Source organism: Phaethon aethereus (assembly GCF_964289735.1).
Source record: "Phaethon aethereus genome assembly, chromosome: 10".
Taxonomy (NCBI): domain Eukaryota; kingdom Metazoa; phylum Chordata; class Aves; order Phaethontiformes; family Phaethontidae; genus Phaethon; species Phaethon aethereus.
This window is the reverse complement of record NC_138586.1, coordinates 15,799,565-15,818,297: the sequence shown is the minus strand read 5'-3', so window position 1 is coordinate 15,818,297 and position 18,733 is coordinate 15,799,565. Positions and strand designations below refer to the sequence as shown.

At 47.0% G+C, this 18,733-nt stretch overlaps 1 protein-coding gene across 1 annotated transcript in view; it reads left to right on the top strand.

Annotated features, from left to right (window-relative positions):
• GPC4 (glypican 4) overlaps positions 1 to 18,733 on the top strand; it is a 68,154-nt gene that overhangs the window by 47,903 nt on the left and 1,518 nt on the right. Inside the window, exons 4-8 of the mRNA XM_082004027.1 lie at positions 8,612 to 8,777; positions 14,481 to 14,611; positions 14,814 to 14,960; positions 15,359 to 15,495; positions 17,622 to 17,797. Coding sequence (XP_081860153.1) covers positions 8,612 to 8,777; positions 14,481 to 14,611; positions 14,814 to 14,960; positions 15,359 to 15,495; positions 17,622 to 17,797 — 757 coding nt within the window. The remainder of the gene's footprint in view (positions 1 to 8,611; positions 8,778 to 14,480; positions 14,612 to 14,813; positions 14,961 to 15,358; positions 15,496 to 17,621; positions 17,798 to 18,733) is intronic.

The window sequence follows — 18,733 nt, the reverse complement described above, 5'->3', positions numbered from 1 at the left end:
CCAGGGTGTTATCAGGAGAGCAAAGAGCACTTGACGGTAGAACAGCTTTGATGGCTGTTTAATGATCCTATATATTTTTACATCTTCACTAGGGAGATGCATTTAGAAATGTATCATTCTTGCCTGAGTTTGGGAGTAAAGGGGGAAAAGAAGAGAGGATATTGAAAAGCTGCAAAGCATGCTTGGTTTCAGAGCCAGAATACTAGGAAATAACTTTTAATTCGGCATTTGATGGATCAGAAGCCGTGTGCTGCTGCCCCAACACACACTGGAGAGAAAGGACAGACTTTGTCAAACTGTGTCTAAAAGCCACAGTCTTGATGCTCATGTCTTCACCCCTCAAATCCCCTCCTTTGGACCCAAAAAGTACAAAATTCTCCAGATCTATCCTGAACAGCCCATCTGAGAAGAAAACCCAAGATACCTTTTCTGCCTGCTAGAGATGTGTCCTGCATCTGAGGTGGGCAGTGAGGGGCTGGGGGCCTCTAGCGCTTCCCTCTGTGGCCTGCTGATGCCTGGTGCTTTCTCTCTGACCTTCCTGCTCTTGCCTTCAGGAGACGGAAATCTGCCCATCCCCTAATCGCTCGCTTGCTGCTTAGCCCCTGACAAGCACTAAAATCAACCAGGTTAAATTGCTGCCAGCAGTGACATTTCCTGCCCCAGCCAGGGGTGGGAAAAAAGAAGCAAATACAAGCCAGAGCCCAGAGTGACCAAACAAGGTGAGAATCTACAACTGGGCAGTTCTCAAGCTGTAGAGATGTTCCCTTAATTAGTTACATGCGATTAAACCCGCAGCCCAGTTGTGGGTCATGACACCTTTGAAGACGAAGTGCCCAGGGACTTGTTAGGTGCAGGTCAACTACAGGTATGGGATGGAGGTCCCTGTTGTGGGGAGAGAAGATGATGAAGCCAAGGACTGAGCCCCCTGACAGCGTTTTGTAGGGTCAGGAAGAGCCTGCTTGACCCAAGGACAGGGAGGGGAGGTCTAGCTGGAGGTCAGTGGTGGAGCCGCATGAAGGGCGAAGCGTGCAGCCATGCGACACTGAATCCCCGCGTTTGCGTCGCTGTCCCTCCGCAGAGCTGCAGGCGGGGATGTGCGGATGGGACCTCCTACCATTACACTGGTGGTGAGAGTTTTCTGCAGCCTCCCAGGAAGTTTATGCCTATGAACTGTTGTTTTGGGGGTCTTTTACCACTCTCTCCCTCTTGCCCTTGTGTCCAATTGTTTGAGGAACTGCTGGGAGCTCTGGAGGCTCCCAAATCACCTCCTCAACAAGCATTTGTGTGCTGACAGCCATGCAAAGTTGCGGTTGCCACCAAAAGAGCTGGGCTGCTGGAAAGGGGCTTCCAGCCTGTCCTTGGGAACCCTGGGAAAGGCAGCAGCTTCAGTTGTATGCAAGAAAAGGTGTTTAATTTGGAAGCACAGATATGAGCTGTATGAAATAATGCACAGCTTCATATGAGGAACACACCTACCTCCTCATCAGCTGTCCTCAAGAGACATTAACAGCCAAGAAGAAGCTGCTGGAGATGTTTGTGGTGGGTAGAGGAGGCTCAGCTTCCTTGGTATTGGCATTTCTCCCCAATGATGATAAAAAAAAAAAAAAATATCCCTTTCCAAAGTATGATGATAGCAGGCAAGGAGGGAATTTTCTTCAAATGGTTTATGGGAGAGAAGTGCAGAGGGGACAGGTGATTGCCTTCCCACAGCTGCTCCAAAGCTGGAGCAAGAGTTGGGTGACTTTTTAACCCCTCTGGCTCCAAGCTGCCTTGTCTCTAATGAGTCGTCCATGGAGCACATGTTGAAACTCTGAACCTGCATAAACCAACCTACCACTGGCCTGCATAAGCTCCCTTACCTCCAGCTGCATCTCCTGAACCATGGTTCCTGCCCTTCTTGGCATGGATGCTGAATGTGAACCAGACATTAGCTTAGGAGAAGCAGTGATGAAAATAATAAAACAATGAATGAATAAGAATTAAGGCCTGTATCATCAAAAGTATGAGGGCACTGAGCTCCCATTTCAGTAAATGTTGTGCCCCTCATAATTACCAAAATCTAAAAGATCTAAAAAAGATCTAAAAGTTTAGTCAGAGACTGAAGGTCCAATCTCCCTTTGTGCGGTCTTTGCCCTTGGTTTGACTTAAGGGCAATGTGATTTTAATCCTTCTTCAGGAAGAAGTTCATGTTCCTATATCCAGCGAATGTAGGATATTGGGCAGCCTGCGGGCAAGAGCAAACCCTTCCAGGGAAGTGACAGAAGTTAAATGTGCTGCTTACATGCACTGAGAGGAGATGGGGCAGATGCTGCTGCTTCGTGGGCAACCAAGATCCAGCCAGAAGAGCCAAGGAGCCCTTTTAGTGTTGCAGAGGGACCTCTCAAGAAGCAGTGCTGTCCAGGCAGCAGGTTGCAAGTCATGGGGCCAGACTGAGGGGCCGCCACGTGCAAGGATGTTGCATTCCACGTGCCAAGGGCAAACATCAATGCAGAAAACAATACCAAGCACTTCTCCACATCAAAGATGACCCTGAGAAGACCTGCCAAGAATGTGGCTGCATCTGCCTCAGCTCCAGCCATCTGAGGGTCTGCGTTAGGCATAGCCTTCAAAGCATGCTGGAGCGGCAGTCACTGCGGATTTAACGTGCTGAGGGCACGCATGGATGTGGCTGTGGGTTTGGAGCTGATGGCATCACGCAGAAGCGTTTCAGTCCACTGAGATATTTTCTTTCTTTCTTTCTTTTCCTTTCTTTGCTTCCTCCCACACTGTGGTTCTGCTGCTAACTTTGAAAACAATGCGAGGGATAACTAAGGAAGTTTTTGGGTGTAGCTGCCAAGATAAATGTTCTCACTCTTTTGCTCATTAAAGCAAACAGAATGCTCCTAATTATCTGCCGTGTCTCTGGGTCGGGGAGAGGCAGGTGCTTTGGGGAACAAGCTTTGTTTGAAAGGCGTGTTGGTGTCCTCAGGACACTGAGAGCAGGAGGTGCTGACCTTGGCATTGCTCTGAGAGCGTTCGGTGGAAGAGGTGCCTGCTTGGCACCCTGAGGTCCCCTCTACCCCGCGTGGGCTGGGGGTGCCGGCGGGGAAGGCGAGCACACGGCGCTCCCCTTTTGAGACGTTAATGTTAAGAGTGAGTGGGTCGAGTGACTGGCGGTGTGATTTTCAGGAGGTGTAAGTAGGGAATCGAGTGTAAATGTACTCTTGAACTTCTCCTCGCGCAAGATAAAGCTGCAGCAGACATCGCCATGGGTACCAAATACCGAAGAGGCACAGAGCTGTGCGGTTCCCAAGTATCGCTCCTAAATGTGCTCCCTTGTGCAAGACCTCAGAGGCCCAAATCTGTGGTTGAACCAGATGCTTTCTAAATTATTCATGTGCTAGCACCGGGCCAGCAAATTTGGTTAAATGCGTAGTTAATTCCAAAACACTTTCATTGGAATATTTGGGGTGGGGAGGCAAACCGAGAGCCGCCCGAGTGATCTGCTTCACGGTGGGCTGAATGTCTGGACCGGCATGTGCCAAGATGATGCTCTTGCACAACACTGAGGAAAGGAAAAAATGATGCAATTAGGTTGGTGTTGGTCCCAAAAATTGACAGCACTTGACTTTTCTATATTGGCCGCTCACCTGGAGCGTCCCACAGTCTTTCAGTCAGCTTTGGAGTTAGTTTTTGAAGTCATGAAGTCATCTCTGTGTCACCAAGAAGTTAGTCCTTCAGTCGTCTTTTCCAGTGCTGCCCTGGTTCAGTTTTTTTTGCAGAGAAAACACAATATAAATCAAAAGTAATTTCACTGCAGTTATTTTCAAATTGTTGGATTTTTGTTTTCTGGTGGCTGTGCTGCTGGCATGGCAACGCTGCTGTTGTGCAAGCATGGAAAATAAGAAAGCCTGAGTTATCAGTGTTGTTATAAATAGTTATTAAAGCTGACAGGATTTTAAATGTTGTTATTAACATTCTTAATGTTAACTTGAGGGTAGAGTGAGAGAATAAAATGTGGCTCTGGCTGTCTGGCAGCTGGTGGCAGCTCCCTGCAGGACCGTCCATGGTTGGAGCTCTGTCATCCTTCCTCAGCTGTTCCTTGCCTTGGGAAGGAAGGGAAGTAGAAACCGGTTGCTTCTCTGAACTTTATCTGCTTGCACAGATCAGTTTATCCTGAGTTTTGGTGGCTTTGTGGTAGGCTGTTAACAAGGCATTTCACTTAACAGGTGTGTCCTTTAATGGTGAGGCTTCTACAATTGCCAGTGAGCTGGAAAAGGCTAAGGGCACAGGGCAAACAGTTTCCCTTATGTGAGACTCTGAAATGGGATGGATATGACAAGGTACCAAAAACCCCGGATTTTATTTTACCAAGAGCATGTCATTTTTAGAAGAACATGATGGTGTCTTCACCAGTAAATGTAAGTTGGGGGATACCTCCGCAAATCTGATATGAAATGTTTGAATTAAGCTCAGAAGTGTTTGCTTTGCACATAATCCACAAAAATTAAGTGAAAACCTGTATTTTTAAGGAGCAAGTTCGATACAAATGTGAAGATTGGTGCCAAAACCCATCTGTTAGCAGCTTTTAATCTTCCTATTTGACAAAGCGTATAGACATGGACAAATTGTAATTTACATGATGAAACCGCAGGGTGATGGATTGCTGCAGTGGTGTGGAACGCCACGGAAAGGAAATAAATTTCACAAGATAAAAGGAAGGGGTTGGAGTGCGTTTACTTCTATTACAAGCTTTTACAGGGTATGTGCACTACAGTGTACTGCTACCTGGGCTCAGCTCTACTAGAGTAAATCCTCTTCAGCAAATAAGGCTTTCTTTGGGACTCTGCTTTATTAGAAAGGAGATTATTTGGTTTTGAGGGTCATTCTAGAGTAGGGTTTGAACGAACTTGAGTTGCTTTCCAAGATAAACACAACCCCAGAACAAAGCATATCTGGGTTTACTGTTACATACAATGGTGTTTTAAGAGCTTGCACCTGGCGTGGCAGAGCGAACATTAAAAGCTTGTGAAGAATTGCCAGTGCAACATATGGCACATCCCACTGACAGATCCAGAGTTGGTCTGGACTTGGGTGCGGGCCCATTGCCAAGGGTGAAGGTTCTTGTTGCAATGATACATGGCAGTTAAGCATTTATCACTGTTGTGACGAGGTGTAATTGCTTATAATCTTCACCAAAACTCTCCCTCGGAGCTGATCTCTGCTTGTGCCTTCCTGTTGCTTTCTGACATCACAAAATGCCAGATCTGGACTGATTAATTTCCCCTTCGTCTTCCTCTTCACCTGCAACTATATTGCAAACTAACAGCTTCCCTGTGGGTTATGTCCGTCACTAGTTATGGCTCGGTTCGGCAGTCACTGCTGGCCTGGGTTTGTCTCTTCATCCCCCCGTTTGCTCAGCTCTGTGTAGGGCTCAGAGCCGCAAACCGAAGTAGCGAAGGAAGCAAAACCCCATTTGCTTTCAAATCATCCTGGGTCTTTGTTCAAAGGACCTAATCCAAGTGACCATCCCATGTCGTCTACTGTGGAACGTGGGAAAGCGGCTTCAGTTTCCCCTGCATCTGCTGGGTTTCATAAAGATTAACCCCTATGAAATATCAAAGCGGGGGGGATGCTGCGGGATTGCAGCCACGTGGGGTGAGGCGGGAACCTAAGCCGGGACGGTGTCTCCTGGGTCACTGCTGTGCTGGTGACTTTTTGCAATGCGCTGCCACGCAATCCCCTTCGTAAAGCTGCAGCTTTCCACGGTGGGGTTGGGGAAGTCTCCTCATCCTGCTTCAAACTGCTCTAGCACCGGGCTGGTGCTATTAGCCTTTCCCTAATTTTCTTACCGAGGAGGATGCACAGCATCCCTGTGCTCCAGGGTTGAGGGCCAGCCGTGCTAGGATGGCTGGGATCTGCTGGTAAGCCTCAGGACTAGGTATGGAGGTCCGGGCACCTACCACTGAGTGACATGGGAAGGGATTTTTTTTTTATCGGAGAAACAACTAAACTACTAAACCGGAGCATCCTTCAGAGCTCTGTCTCTGGGTGCGAGATGTTGTTTAGTTCCTTCTCCCCCCACTCCAACTTTTTTGTTATGCAAGGACTGCACCATCTGGATGGCAGATGATACATTTACATTTGTCTGTTTTCAGTTTTTCTACTATAAATCATCGATTTAGCTGGTTTCTGTTGCTTGAGGTCTTCCCAGTGTTTGAACTAGCTCTGCTTTAAAGCCACACTGCCCCAATAGGGAGCATTCTGCTGGGGCTCCCACTCCTGCTGTGCCTTCCAAATGTGTATATATTTATATACATATATATGTATATGTGCTCTGAAGTGTCTGAATCAGATTCCCCCACCACCACGAGCAGCTTTCTACATGAAATCTCCTTTTGCTCAGCCAAACAGGCTCCTCAGACAAAAGAGGGGTAAAGATGACGAAAGAGGGGTAAAGCAATGTCTAAATGAACATTGCTGGCTGGCCAAAATCCAACATTGAGCTCCATCAGCTGCAGAGAATTGTCCTCCTGTCTTTCTACCCTGTTTCCTTGCCTATTGAAGAGAAACAGTGGTCTTTCTGGAGTTGATGGAAAGACAACAGATTTCTTACCTGTCGTTTCTTAAGAAGAGCTACAAAGCTGGTGAGGGGTCTGGAGAACAAGTCTTATGAGGAGTGGCTGAGGGAGCTGGGATTGCTTAGTCTGGAGAAGAGGCTGTGGGGAGACCTTATCACTCTCTACAACTACCTCAAAGGAAGACATAGTGAGGTGAGTGTCAGTCCCTTCTCCCAAGTAACAAGTGATAGGACAAGAGGAAGCAGCCTCAAGTTGCACCAAGGGAGGTTTAGATTAGATATTAGGAAAATTTCTTCACCGAAAGGGTTGTCGATCATTGGAATAGGCTGCCCAGGGACGTGGTTGAATCGCCATCCCTGGAGGTATTTAAAAGATCTGTAGATGTGGTGCTGAGAGACATGGTTTAGTGGTCAACTTGGCAGTGCTAGGTTTATGGTTGGACTTGATGATCTTAAGGGTCTTTTCCAACCTAAATGATTCTATGATCTCTTTTCGTAAGAAAAGAAGGTTTTAAAATCTGCTGATGTTATTAGCAAAGCTAGCCTGATTATGTAGTGTTTCTTTTATTTTCTGGTTTGTTTTTGTTAAAATCTGTTGCCTCCTAGTTTTATGTGCTGCCAACTAGTTTTTGCACCAGAAGATCATCATGTTCAGTTACTCCATAGCCCTTGAGCTGAGATGGGCTTTGCAATAGTAAGGTCCTCAGTGTACGTGTGATACCAGGGCTTCCTTGCCTACGTTCGTCTCCATTCAATCCTGTCATCCTCTCTGACATGAAATTGGTTTCCAGCAGATGAGATGTGGAGGCCATCCACATCTCCACCCATTTGTATTGAGTGACTTCTCTCGTCCTTGGGGCTGCGTGTGTGTTTCCTCCTTCAGCACAGTCTTGGGTCATAACCTCTTGGATCATAACCTCTCCATAAATGCCTTGCAAGAAGTCTCAAGTGCATTGCTTAAAACACCAGAGACTGCTTCTATTTTGTCAGCCTATCTCTGATCACATCTTAATTTAACGTTTTCATGTGTGGCTAATTAACACCTAAACTTGCTCTTGAGGGAGCTTCTCTGTTTAGTGTTTTAGACTGACCCACCACGTGGTCATCACTAGTATGTGGTGCTGGAGCCAGTGCTCCTCCGACCGGCTGGGTGAAAATGGTGTCAGTGAATGTTTTGAAGCTGAGCCAGAGAGTGAATCAAACATGAATGACCATGAGTCACTTTGGAATATAGCCCTGCTAAGGGCTCAGGGGGTGATGTGCCTGCTGCATATAGCTCTGCTTGCACGCCCAGCTTCCAGGGTCCTCCCGGCTTGTCCTCAGCTGTGGGGCTGTAGCTGCCACCTCCTTCGGGTGTGGGGAACGGCGTTATTTAGCACCGTGGGTGCCAAGTGTAAATGAACCGGGTATCTGTTATGTAAATGCTGTGTTGCAGGAGTTGAATGTAAGATAAAGGCGCCGGTCTCTCTGCCGGAGAGCCCTGCTGGGTGATTGTCCAGGAAGAGCCGAGCCGCAGCGCCGCCGAGGAGGGGGCACGCTCCCTGCGGGTTTGGTGCGGCGATAGCGGCAGGCGTCCTGTCTCGGCTGCTCTTTCCCAAGAAATCCCAGCATCATCATCTTCAGCATGTGTTTGCAGCAGGGCTTGGGGAATGCACCCTTGCATTTACGCCTTTTGGCTTGGTGGCCTTTTGGTCCCTTCCCTAATCTCAAATGTTTCATGTCCCCTTGGGGGGGTGCCTGTCCTTGCAGCCCAGGCAGGGGTCCCACAATACCAGGCAGCTTTCTCTGGGTATGTCGCAGTGCCTATAATGTTTTGCAGAGTGGGGGACTAGCCGTGACCCCTTGAGTGGCAGGTACGCCCAAGGAGGTGAGCCAAACCCCTTCATCTGCTCCCCAGATACCGGGGAGCTCTGACGAGACAGCGGTGGCTGACCCCAGTGCACCTCCTCTGCACAGCTGTTCCCATCCTCCTGGGGCAAAAGTTTTGGGGTTGTTTTGCTTTAGTGTCTGAGAGCTAATTTTCTTCTGCTTTCCCCCTTTTCCCTTTTAAAGGTGAACCCCACGCCGCAGTGTACGCGAGCGCTGCTGAAGATGATGTACTGCCCGTACTGCCGAGGTCTGGTATCAGTGAAGCCCTGTTACAACTACTGCTTTAACGTCATGAGAGGCTGCTTGGCCAACCAAGGGGACCTGGATGCCGAGTGGAATATCTTTATGGGTAAGGCAATATGGGTTAAAGCTGCCTGTGAGTATACGCTGATACTGTGGCCCCCACTTGAATGGTTTTTGTGAGTGGCTGTGCTGAGCTACAGTAGGTTTTTTAGGTGTCTGTGATGGGTATCTTTTCCTTCCATGTCTTTTGTTTACAGCATGCCTTTTGCAGTTCACATTAGTTTCTAAATAAATGAGACTTTCATTGTGCCAGTGACCTCTGTTGCAGCAAGCTTTAGGAGGATGGAGCTTCTATGTGCTTGTAGGCTTGGAGGATCTCTTCTTGCCGGAGCAAGCTTGTGTGCAAGCTGTTTTTTCCATACTACTCCTTATACGTTGCTGTCACCATACAGCTGTCTTTCCTGAAGCTGGTTTTCTCGCTCAGCCGTCTGGGAGTCTCCCTGCAGCCATAGTGAGCTTTGGGAAAAGCTGTAGGCCTGTATTTTTCATTAAAAGATTGAATGGGACATGTGTCTGAATATGTTTTTAAACAGCTCATTTGGCACCTGGCCACCATCCTTTTGAAATGTCGATAGGCCTTACGTGATGCTATGTGAGTGCTTTTGCCATCTTCTTCCTCCTGTTTGTTATTTCTCTTCTGTACTCGTAAGTGGCATTATTCAACACGTGAAATTTAGACTGAAATGTTAAATTCTGCCTTGGGTCAAGGCTCGGCAGAATTGGTGATGCATCACGTTTTGGGAGCACAGGCAATAGATAATGTTAAATGTTTTCATTTGTGCTCCTTTTCCAGGAGGCTTGATTTATCTGTGAATGAGCATCCTTTGGGAGCAGTCGTTTCACTCCAGTTAATGTGTGATGAAGTGCACACGTAAAGTTTCTGTTGCTGCTGACAAGGCTGCAGCACTCTTCCCATCCGACTTGTGGAAAAAAAAAAAAAACTGTTAGAAAGAAGAGATTTCCCTTTCATTAAGTTGTGATATAAAAAAAGGGAAATTGCTGATAATTGGCATTTCAGGCAAGATTTAAATCTTAGAACTTGTTTTCCTGTGTTTTGTTCACTGGCTTTTCACTTCGCTGCCAGTGCCAACTGGATGTGTGCAGGGTATTATTTTCAGAATGCTTTTTTTGCCTGTGTATTCCATATAGGGAGTTAAATGTGACACTAAATTGGGTTTCCAAGTCATTCTCTGGGAGGCTGACACCCCCCCCCCCTTCCTCCCAGCTGTCTTTCTCATGAGAATATTAAGTATTTCAGCTACAATTGTTGCTGAAATAGCTCAAAGCCAGGAGACTTGCAAACATCTAGTCCAAGTAGAAAAGAGGAATCCCATGAAAGGGAAGGGCATAATGCCAGAAAACAGACAAAAGCACAAGCAGCTAATTGCTGTAGGTGGTATGCAGCTAAAAACGAACCTCGGGGGGGAAGCCAGCGAGCCCTGTCACACCAGACTGATCAGGGACTGCATACAATAATTAAGATTATTAAACAAGACAAAATAAATAAATGTGATTCCAGGTTGGAAGCAAAGCTTTCTTCTTGCAGTACTTCCCCCCCCAAGGGGCTTCTTGCCCATTCATTACTTCAGTATAGTATTAAGCTTCGTTACATTTACTGGCAGTACTTGCTTGTTTTTTGTACCTGGGTTGACTCTTGCAGTGGAATACGGATACTGAAAACTTAAGCCGTGCTTTCTTTAGTCAGCTTAACTGAACAGGTGCTGGTTATGTTGCAGATTTTGGTTTCTATCTCAATTTACCACTTGAGGCAACTTAAATTAAATAGAGCTGGTGTTTAGGGCAGGATGCCCTGCACGGGTGTGTTTAAATAATATAAAAACCACCCAAAACAAACCCCCCCAAAAAACCCCAAACCACCCCGTAACGAGCCCCACCTGCATGTGCTCAGTGCTATTTTGCATCACAGGTTTAATACTAAGTTATGATAACGATTTACATTTCAAAACCAGATTTTGAACCTAGTGAAATACTTTAAAGATAGTTAAGTGGGAGAATTGCAATAAATCCTGCAATATATGAATTTGGGTGCACGTATGTATAAAATACACATGCGCATGTGTTAGTGGGTCTATACGCAAGTCACTTGTGTAAAGCTTTTCCAAAATGGGGTGTAAAGTTTCTAGGCTTTTTGAGACAAAAAGACTTTATACTTCCTTACTTCTGCCAAGTACCCAACCAAAGTTCGGCGTATGAAATAATGACCGAATTGTACTCTTTTTCTCCCATTTAACTATCTTTAAATTATTTCACCCTCTATTCCTGACACAATTGTACACCAATTAGACAGGGGTATACTTCGTTTCAAACAAGCTATTGCGGGGTTGGAGCTTTCCTGAATGAACAGTGTTAATCTCCAGTGCCTTTTCATGATTTTTTTTTTTTTCCACCCACAAAGGTTTGCTCTGCTCAAAGATGTTGAATTCAGGTTCCATATACATATCTGGAGTACTGCTTTGTGTGCAAAGAATTTTTTTCCCCTCTAAAAAAAAAAAAGATTGTTGTTAATGAATGGTCAAGGTCTTCCCCCTCCTTCCCTCCCCTTTTAAATCAGATCTTGGGGTTAAGACTGAAAACTGCCTTTTGTTCTTCAAGTCAGACAGTGAAGCTGAAGATGTGGGTTTCTGATTATTGGTGGCACAATGCGAAAGAATCGCTTTCCTTCATGAGAGCGAGGTGCTTTGTCACCAAGGATTGTCTCAATGCCAGTAGCAAGGACAAATGTATGCAGGAGGAAAAGGGTCTTTAAGGGATGGGCTATATGCTGCGGGTTGGGTTCCCCCCCTTCTAAATCGACTTCTATCTCCCCATCGCAGGGAAGAGAGACAGTCTTTGTCATGCTGTGTGTTTGTAATAAATGGCCAGGGTACATTTTTCACTCTGCCAGACTTCCCGCCCCCCCCCCCCCCCCCCCCCGGCAGATCTGAGCCACCGTGGCTTATAAATATCAATTATTTTATGCCAGAGCTGGAGCAAAATCATTGATATTTACAATCAACTCCTTTCTCCCAATAACGGCAAATCTTTTTGGGAGACAGTTCACGCTGAAGCTTCATTTCTGGCGTCAGTGCAGCATGCCTCCCCTCTCAACGTGCCGCGGTGCTAGCGTTACCTCGAGCCCCAGCCAACCTTACTGATGTCAAACGTGGCTGCCGGAGGGAACCGCTGCTCGCCGCCACTGCTGGTGGGGACACCAGCAGCTCCTGATGGGAGCTAAAAGTTTGCAGGATGCTCCCAAAATCAAAACTGTATGAGGTAGAGCCCCCCCCGCCTTCATGAAAGCTTATTTCATTTGGTGCTCCTTGCCAGTACCTATCCCAGCTCCCGAAGAGCTCCAGTTGAATATATTCTCCAAGGGCAATTATTACTTTCCTTATCTTTTCTTGCCAGCTTTGGCAGCTCTGCTGGAGGCCGAATGCATTTTCTCTATCGGCAGTCAAAGCGGAGGCTGCATTCCTGGGCTGGGATACATGTAACGCCATGGCACCCCCGCGAACAAAGGACCCAATTCGCTCTACATTCCCATGGTCTTGTGGATGGCCTGCCCGGCTCAAAGTTTACAAAGACGCCAAACAGCCAGAAGAATTGGGGTTTATGTTTCCTTTCAGTCTTTCACAAACACTTTATTGATCTGCGGCCTTTCCTGGCCACTCAGAGAATTAAGTAGTTACAAAATGGAATGATTTTAGAAGAAAACAAACAAAAAACTATGCATTTTGTCTGTTTTCTTATCTGTCTATTCATAATATTTTTATTTGAAATGAGCAGCTTCCTGCAAACCGCACCGGGATGTCTTTATGTGCGTGAAAAACCCCAAAAGCTTTGACAATGATGAACACATTTAAGTTGTGCTCCACTTGTTTACAAAAGTCTCCATTTGGTAGCACATCAAAAGCATTTTTCTCCCCTCTGGCACAATGGTATATTCATGCTAGCAGTCATTACTCAGAGATTTGAAGCATCACTTTATTGGAGCCCACCACAATACAGTCTAAGACTCTTTGTTTCATTTGTTATTACCTTCTTTTTTTTCCTTTTTTTTTTCTTTTTTTTTAATGCATTTAGTTCAGACCTGTTTGTAGTCTCTGACGGCTAAATTCCAGCCATGCCCTGCAACAGCTCTGTCATTGATGCTGGTGGTGTGTGCCTGCAAGGGCGAGGGGCTTTCCTGGGGGCTCCAGCTCCTCCCGGGGTTCACTCCTTAAACACCAGCACCTTGGCAGAGCTGTGAGAGTCCCGGCTGATGTGCTTTTTATGATGGGTCGATCTGACTGATAGACTTTTAACGCCCAGCAAACCTTTTGATTATTGAGTTGCCTTTAAAAAGGGGGTTTACAGGCTAGGAAGGTGTCTGCAGCTCACGCAGGTGGTAGGTGTTAGGTGATGTTAGTGTATTATTAAAATACACAGGTAGCTTAATGATGTATTTATCATTAACCATTTGTGGGTGTTTTTCTTTAGTGTAGTTTAACATGACTTGAGCACTAAGGCAGAGCTATCGCTAATTTGTTCAGTATGTGGAATATCTTTATAGGGCTTTAACAGGTAGCTGGAGCCCACAGAAGTTTTCTGCTTATTGAAAGTACCTTCTGCGCTTGGAAGGAGGATGAATGTCATGAGAAACTAATAGACCGACTGTGAAACACTCATTTCTCCTTAATGGAAGGGAACAGGCATATCCTTGGGAGCAGGGAGGAGCTCCTCGGGAGAGGGTTTCCTCAGGGCTGGAGCGGCCATTGTGCCTTAGCCTCCCATGTCACGCTAGGAAGAATTGAAGAATTAAACGCAACTAGAAAACGCTGAGTTTGTGGCAGAGCATCACGAAGTGACGCAGGAGAGGAGACCAGCAAACAGGGTGCTCCAGGGTTGAGGGACCGCAGTGAAAACTAACATTAAATAAAGGTTGCAATGGGCGAGCAGAGGCGAGCGCTTAGCACCAGGCAGGTACCTAGAGGCACCTTCTAGGGGAGAACCAGAGAGAGGGCTGAAATGCAATGCAGGGTGAAAGCCTTGATGCCAATAATAATTTCCCAGAGGAAGTAGTGGATGTTCTGTTGCTGCTATGTTTAATGACGTGTTTGATGAGTACGTGCATGTCTGCACAGGAGGAGTGACCAGGTGTTGGCTGAAGGCCTCTTCTATCTCCCCTTGCCTAGAGATGTGCCAAATATATCATTAGTGCACAGTGTTTACCATGGTCTGATGCAGCCCTCCTTGTGCAAATTGTCCATGTAATGCCAGAAGGTTCAATCCTTTTGCATCCCCAGGCACGGCAAAGCCTGTAGCTTTCCATGAGGGAGAGGCGGTAGCAATGATCATCTTGGACCCTTTCGCCTTCTTGTCTTGCGTTCAGGACCAGTAGGAGGAAGCCGGTGGCTTTGAAAGCAGTCTTGAAAAACAAATGACACAAGGCAACCTTTAATAAATGAGCATGGAGAGGTGGGTGTTAGTAATGCTTGTTCTAATGGGAGGAGCTGATTACAGGCTGCTTGTTGGCAGGCGGAGATGGCTCTCCCTCATTTAACGTGGCTTCTGATGTATATGAGCCTGTGGCTTGGTGCTGGCAGCCTGTAAGTGCCTGGTGAAGTTGTAGACGCTGGGAACGGAGCAAAATGTTTCCTGGAGAAGTGCGCTGGTCAGAAGTGACGTTGTGTGCTCAATGTTTTATCCTTGCTATCTGTTTTTCTTGAACCTCCTCCATTAAAAGCCTTCGTTTCTCTCTCCGTGTTAGATTCGATGCTGCTGGTAGCAGAGAGGCTGGAGGGTCCCTTCAACATAGAGTCAGTTATGGACCCCATTGATGTGAAAATTTCAGATGCGATCATGAACATGCAGGAGAACAGCATGCAGGTGTCTCAGAAGGTAAATGGGCCAAGAGGACACTTGGGCTTTATTTATTCAATGCGTTTTATTTCCCTGTTCTCGTCAGTATATCTTTTCTTTAATGCCCTTTCAAGTCTATGTAAAGCTTATGTATTATTTTGAGCAGGGGCTGGGTTGGAGCCTGGAGAAAGGAGGCTCTTGGACCTCACATTTCATAAAACCCTTTCCCTCTCTCATATAGGTTTTCCAGGGATGCGGCCAGCCAAAAACACTTGCCCAGGGCCGGACCGCTCGCTCTGTCTCCGAGAGCGGTTTCAGCGCTCGTTTCAGACCCTACAACCCGGAGGAGCGGCCAACTACAGCTGCCGGCACGAGCTTGGACCGACTGGTGAGTGCCTGGTCCTGCCGGTGCCACGCAGGCGCTTTGCACCCGTGTACTGCAGCGTATAATTTTCCATTTGTAATTTATAGGGTTTCTTAATATTCCTTGGCTCTCTTAAACTCTCTGAGGGATGTAATCTGCCCATGGCTCTAGACGTGAATTACCTCAATGCTTGTATGTCAGAAAAGTGCTTGTTTTAAAGGCTTGGCTTATGAGTAATATATGTTTGAGGAGCGATGTTTAACTTTGTATTAAAAAAGTAAATCAACCATCAAAACACGCAGCCTGAAGATCTGGCCTATACACGTCTGTTGTGATAAAAAATACCTTTCCAGCTTCACTTCTAATGAGCGTTTGGTATTCTGGATTATATCCTGTGTTTCTTTTTTTCTTTTATTTAATAGGTTACTGATGTGAAAGAGAAGCTGAAGCAAGCCAAAAAATTTTGGTCATCTCTCCCTGGCAACATTTGCAATGATGAAAAGATGTCTGTAGGCACTGTCAACGAGAATGAGTGCTGGAATGGGAGCGCCAAGAGCAGGTTTGGCGATGCCGCTGCCCTGGTTAACTCTCTCCCTCTCAGCCTTTTCCGGTGTGCTGGCCCCTCTCCCTGAGCCCTCTTCTCCTACGGGAGTCACCCCAGCTCCCCCGAGACATGCTGCTGCCATCACCCCTTTTTTTTGCTTTTGGTAGATGGGAGAGCTTGAACGCAAAGCTAAAGGGTTGTCCAAGCTCAATGTGGTGGTTTGTTTCAAACGAGAGAACTGAGTCTATATGTCCAGATAACAGCATCTCTCCTTGGACTTAAACCTCTGGGTTTGTGGGGGGGTGATCTGTACAAAATCCTGCAGCTGGGTCACCGAGCAGGGATGCTCGTGTTGTCTGGCAGCGTTGCTGCCCTGGTGCTCCCAGTTGGTGTGTCTCATTGAGCGAGGGCAAAGGGAGATGGTGGCTGGTGAAAAGGTCCGCTTCTCTGCTCCTGAGGTCGGTGGCACGAGGGGGGCAGTGGGCTTTTTATGGAGAAATAGTTACAAAAACTTTTTTTTTTGTACTTCTGAGGAAGAAATTGCCAAAACATGAATAAGCCAAAGGTTTTCTGTCATATGGTTGATGTAACTGTTTAACTTTTATTTCGGAAATAGAAGTTTCTTTTTTTCTGTTTGCTTACTGAGGAAATACGCAAATTCCAAGATATTCGAGCAGTTTTTCCAAGTAATAAGATTTTTTGCCCGTGATATTTTTGGGGCACAGGACTGAGCCATACCACATAAATTTTGTACTGTTTTGTGCGTGTGCCTGAAACTCTGCCTCGCCTGGCCGGGGCAATGGTTTGGGTCTCTGTGACAAGAAATGGCTCTGTCCTCCTGAGGTCTTGTTTTATCAGCAGCTTGTACAGGGCTTTTCACAGCAGTTTTCCCCGGCGTGCACGAGGGCCGGCACAGTGAGGAGGGGAGATGGAGAGCTGGCAGCACTGGGCAAGGAGACAGAGGGGAGGCTGGACATCCTATGTGGGTTGTGCAAGATATTTTGCTTTCCTGTTGTTATTTTCTCTGTGGTTCCAATAAGCGAAAAGTTCAGTAGTCTTCCATGCTTTGGTCTCTCTCTGGCTTCTTTGAAACATATAATATTGATCAGAAATAATGACAAGACCAACAACAATGATAATAAACCCTCCCATACACAGGAGAGGGTTTGAGCATGCCCTTCGGATGTATGCTTATATCTCGCTGCTTGGTCTCCAGGATCAGTAGATTGTGCTGAAGACTCTTCTGTCTCTCGTGGTACTGATGTTGGCATCATAACTAGGAAAAGTAATGTTTTCTTCTGTTAAACGGTGATTTTCCTTGCAAGTCAGATAGTTGGAGGAGAGGAAAAAAAGTCACATCCGTGCTCTGTAAGGTGATACTTCAAATACCTGTTTCAGGAGACACATGCTGTTGGATTTTGTTGCTCAGTCTCTCTTTTAAACCAAGAGGCTGTATGTGTGTTCAGACCTGAGCACGCACACCTCTTCAAGCTGAGCAGCTCGGCTCTTCTCCGCTTCGATGCGTGGGGTTATGTTATCTCATCTTCAACATCACAGATGTTTCTCCTGCTGGGGTTATTAAGGAAATTGCATCTCATGTCTGTGTGGTGGGAAGTACACATTTAATACTCCAGCTTGATGGTTAAGGTGCATTATGCAAAGCCGGAATGACACTCTTGCCTCCAACAGTTACTATAGGTTTCTCTGGGATAACTAAGGCCCCGAAGGTTGTTTTCCCAAAAGTGTCATCTAACTGGGCATAAAGGCACCTCAGCAGCTTGTTTTGCTCTGTTGCCTGCAGCGAATTGACTTATGCTGTTGTAAGCCATTATTATAAACCCCAGATCTTCTTTCTCTTTTCAAGTTGGGGAGAAAATTGTCTTTCCCCTGCCTTTGTGGCACAGGGTATATGAAAACAGTGTTTAATTCCCCATGCTGCTCAGGTTGCAGGGGTGGGATATGGGGTAAGAAGCCAGGGGAGGGCTCCATGAGGGTTAGCACGTGGAAAGATCACGTTGGGCTCATGATATAGCCCAAGCTGAAAACAGGGGTGGCATTGCCCAGTTCCCGTGCTGTCGCGCTTCGGCGCAGGACCCCACTGAGCTGCAGCTCCGGTACCAGCAGGAATGGTTTCTTTTCAGGTACGACTTTGCGGTGACTGGAAATGGCTTAGCAAGTCAAGTGAATAACCCGGAGGTAGAAGTCGATATTACCAGGCCAGACATGGTGATTCGCCGGCAAATCATGGCTCTGCGGGTGATGACCAACAAGCTGAAGAACGCATACAGTGGGAACGATGTTGATTTCATTGACATAAGTATGTTTGCTATTGTTTGCCTTTTTCTTTTTCCCTTTTTAATTTGATTTCATGCTAACACGGGGTAGCTGGTTAAGCTTCAGCTGTGGGTAAGCATGTTAGTAAAGAGGGTGGGAACCAGCGTCTCCGACAGGCTGTGTGAGGAGGGTTGTTCCCATAGAATCATAGAACAGTTTGGGTTGGAAGGGACCTTTAAAGGTCATCTAGTCCAACCCCCTGCAGTGAGCAGGGACATCTTCAACTAGATCAGGTTGCTCAGAGCCCCGTCCAACCTGACCTGGAATGTTTCTAGGGATGGGGCATGTCCCACCTCTCTGGGCAACCTGGGCCAGGGTTTCACCACCCTCATTGTGAAAAATTTCTTCCTTCTATCTAGTCTAAATCTGCCCTCTTATTTTAAAACCATTAACCCTTGTTCTGTCACAACAGGCCCTGCTAAAAACTCTGTCCCCATCTTTCTTATCAGCCCCCTTCAAACACTGGAAGGCTGCAATAAGGTCTCCCTGGAGCCTTCTCTTCTCTGGGCTGAACAACCCCAACTCTCCCAGCCTGTCCTCACAGCAGAGCTGTTCCACCCCTCTGATCCTTTTTGTGGCCTCCTCTGGCCCCGTTCCAACGTCCATGTCTGTCCTGTGCCGAGGGCTCCAGAGCTGGACGCAGCACTGCAGGGGGGTGTCCCCAGAGCAGAGGGGCAGAATCCCCTCCCTCGCCCCGCTGGCCACGCGGCTTTGGGTGCAGCCCAGGATACGGGTGGCCTTCTGGGCTGTGAGCGCACGCTGCCGGCTCATATCCAGCTTTTCATCCCCCAGCACGGATGGATGGTTGCGAACATCATGCGGAAGTTGCGTTAAACAGAGGACGCGTGCTTACATCTCATAAACATCGCGACATCCCCGCGCTTGCTTCCTCCGCTCCCCTCCCCGCTGCCTTCTGCAG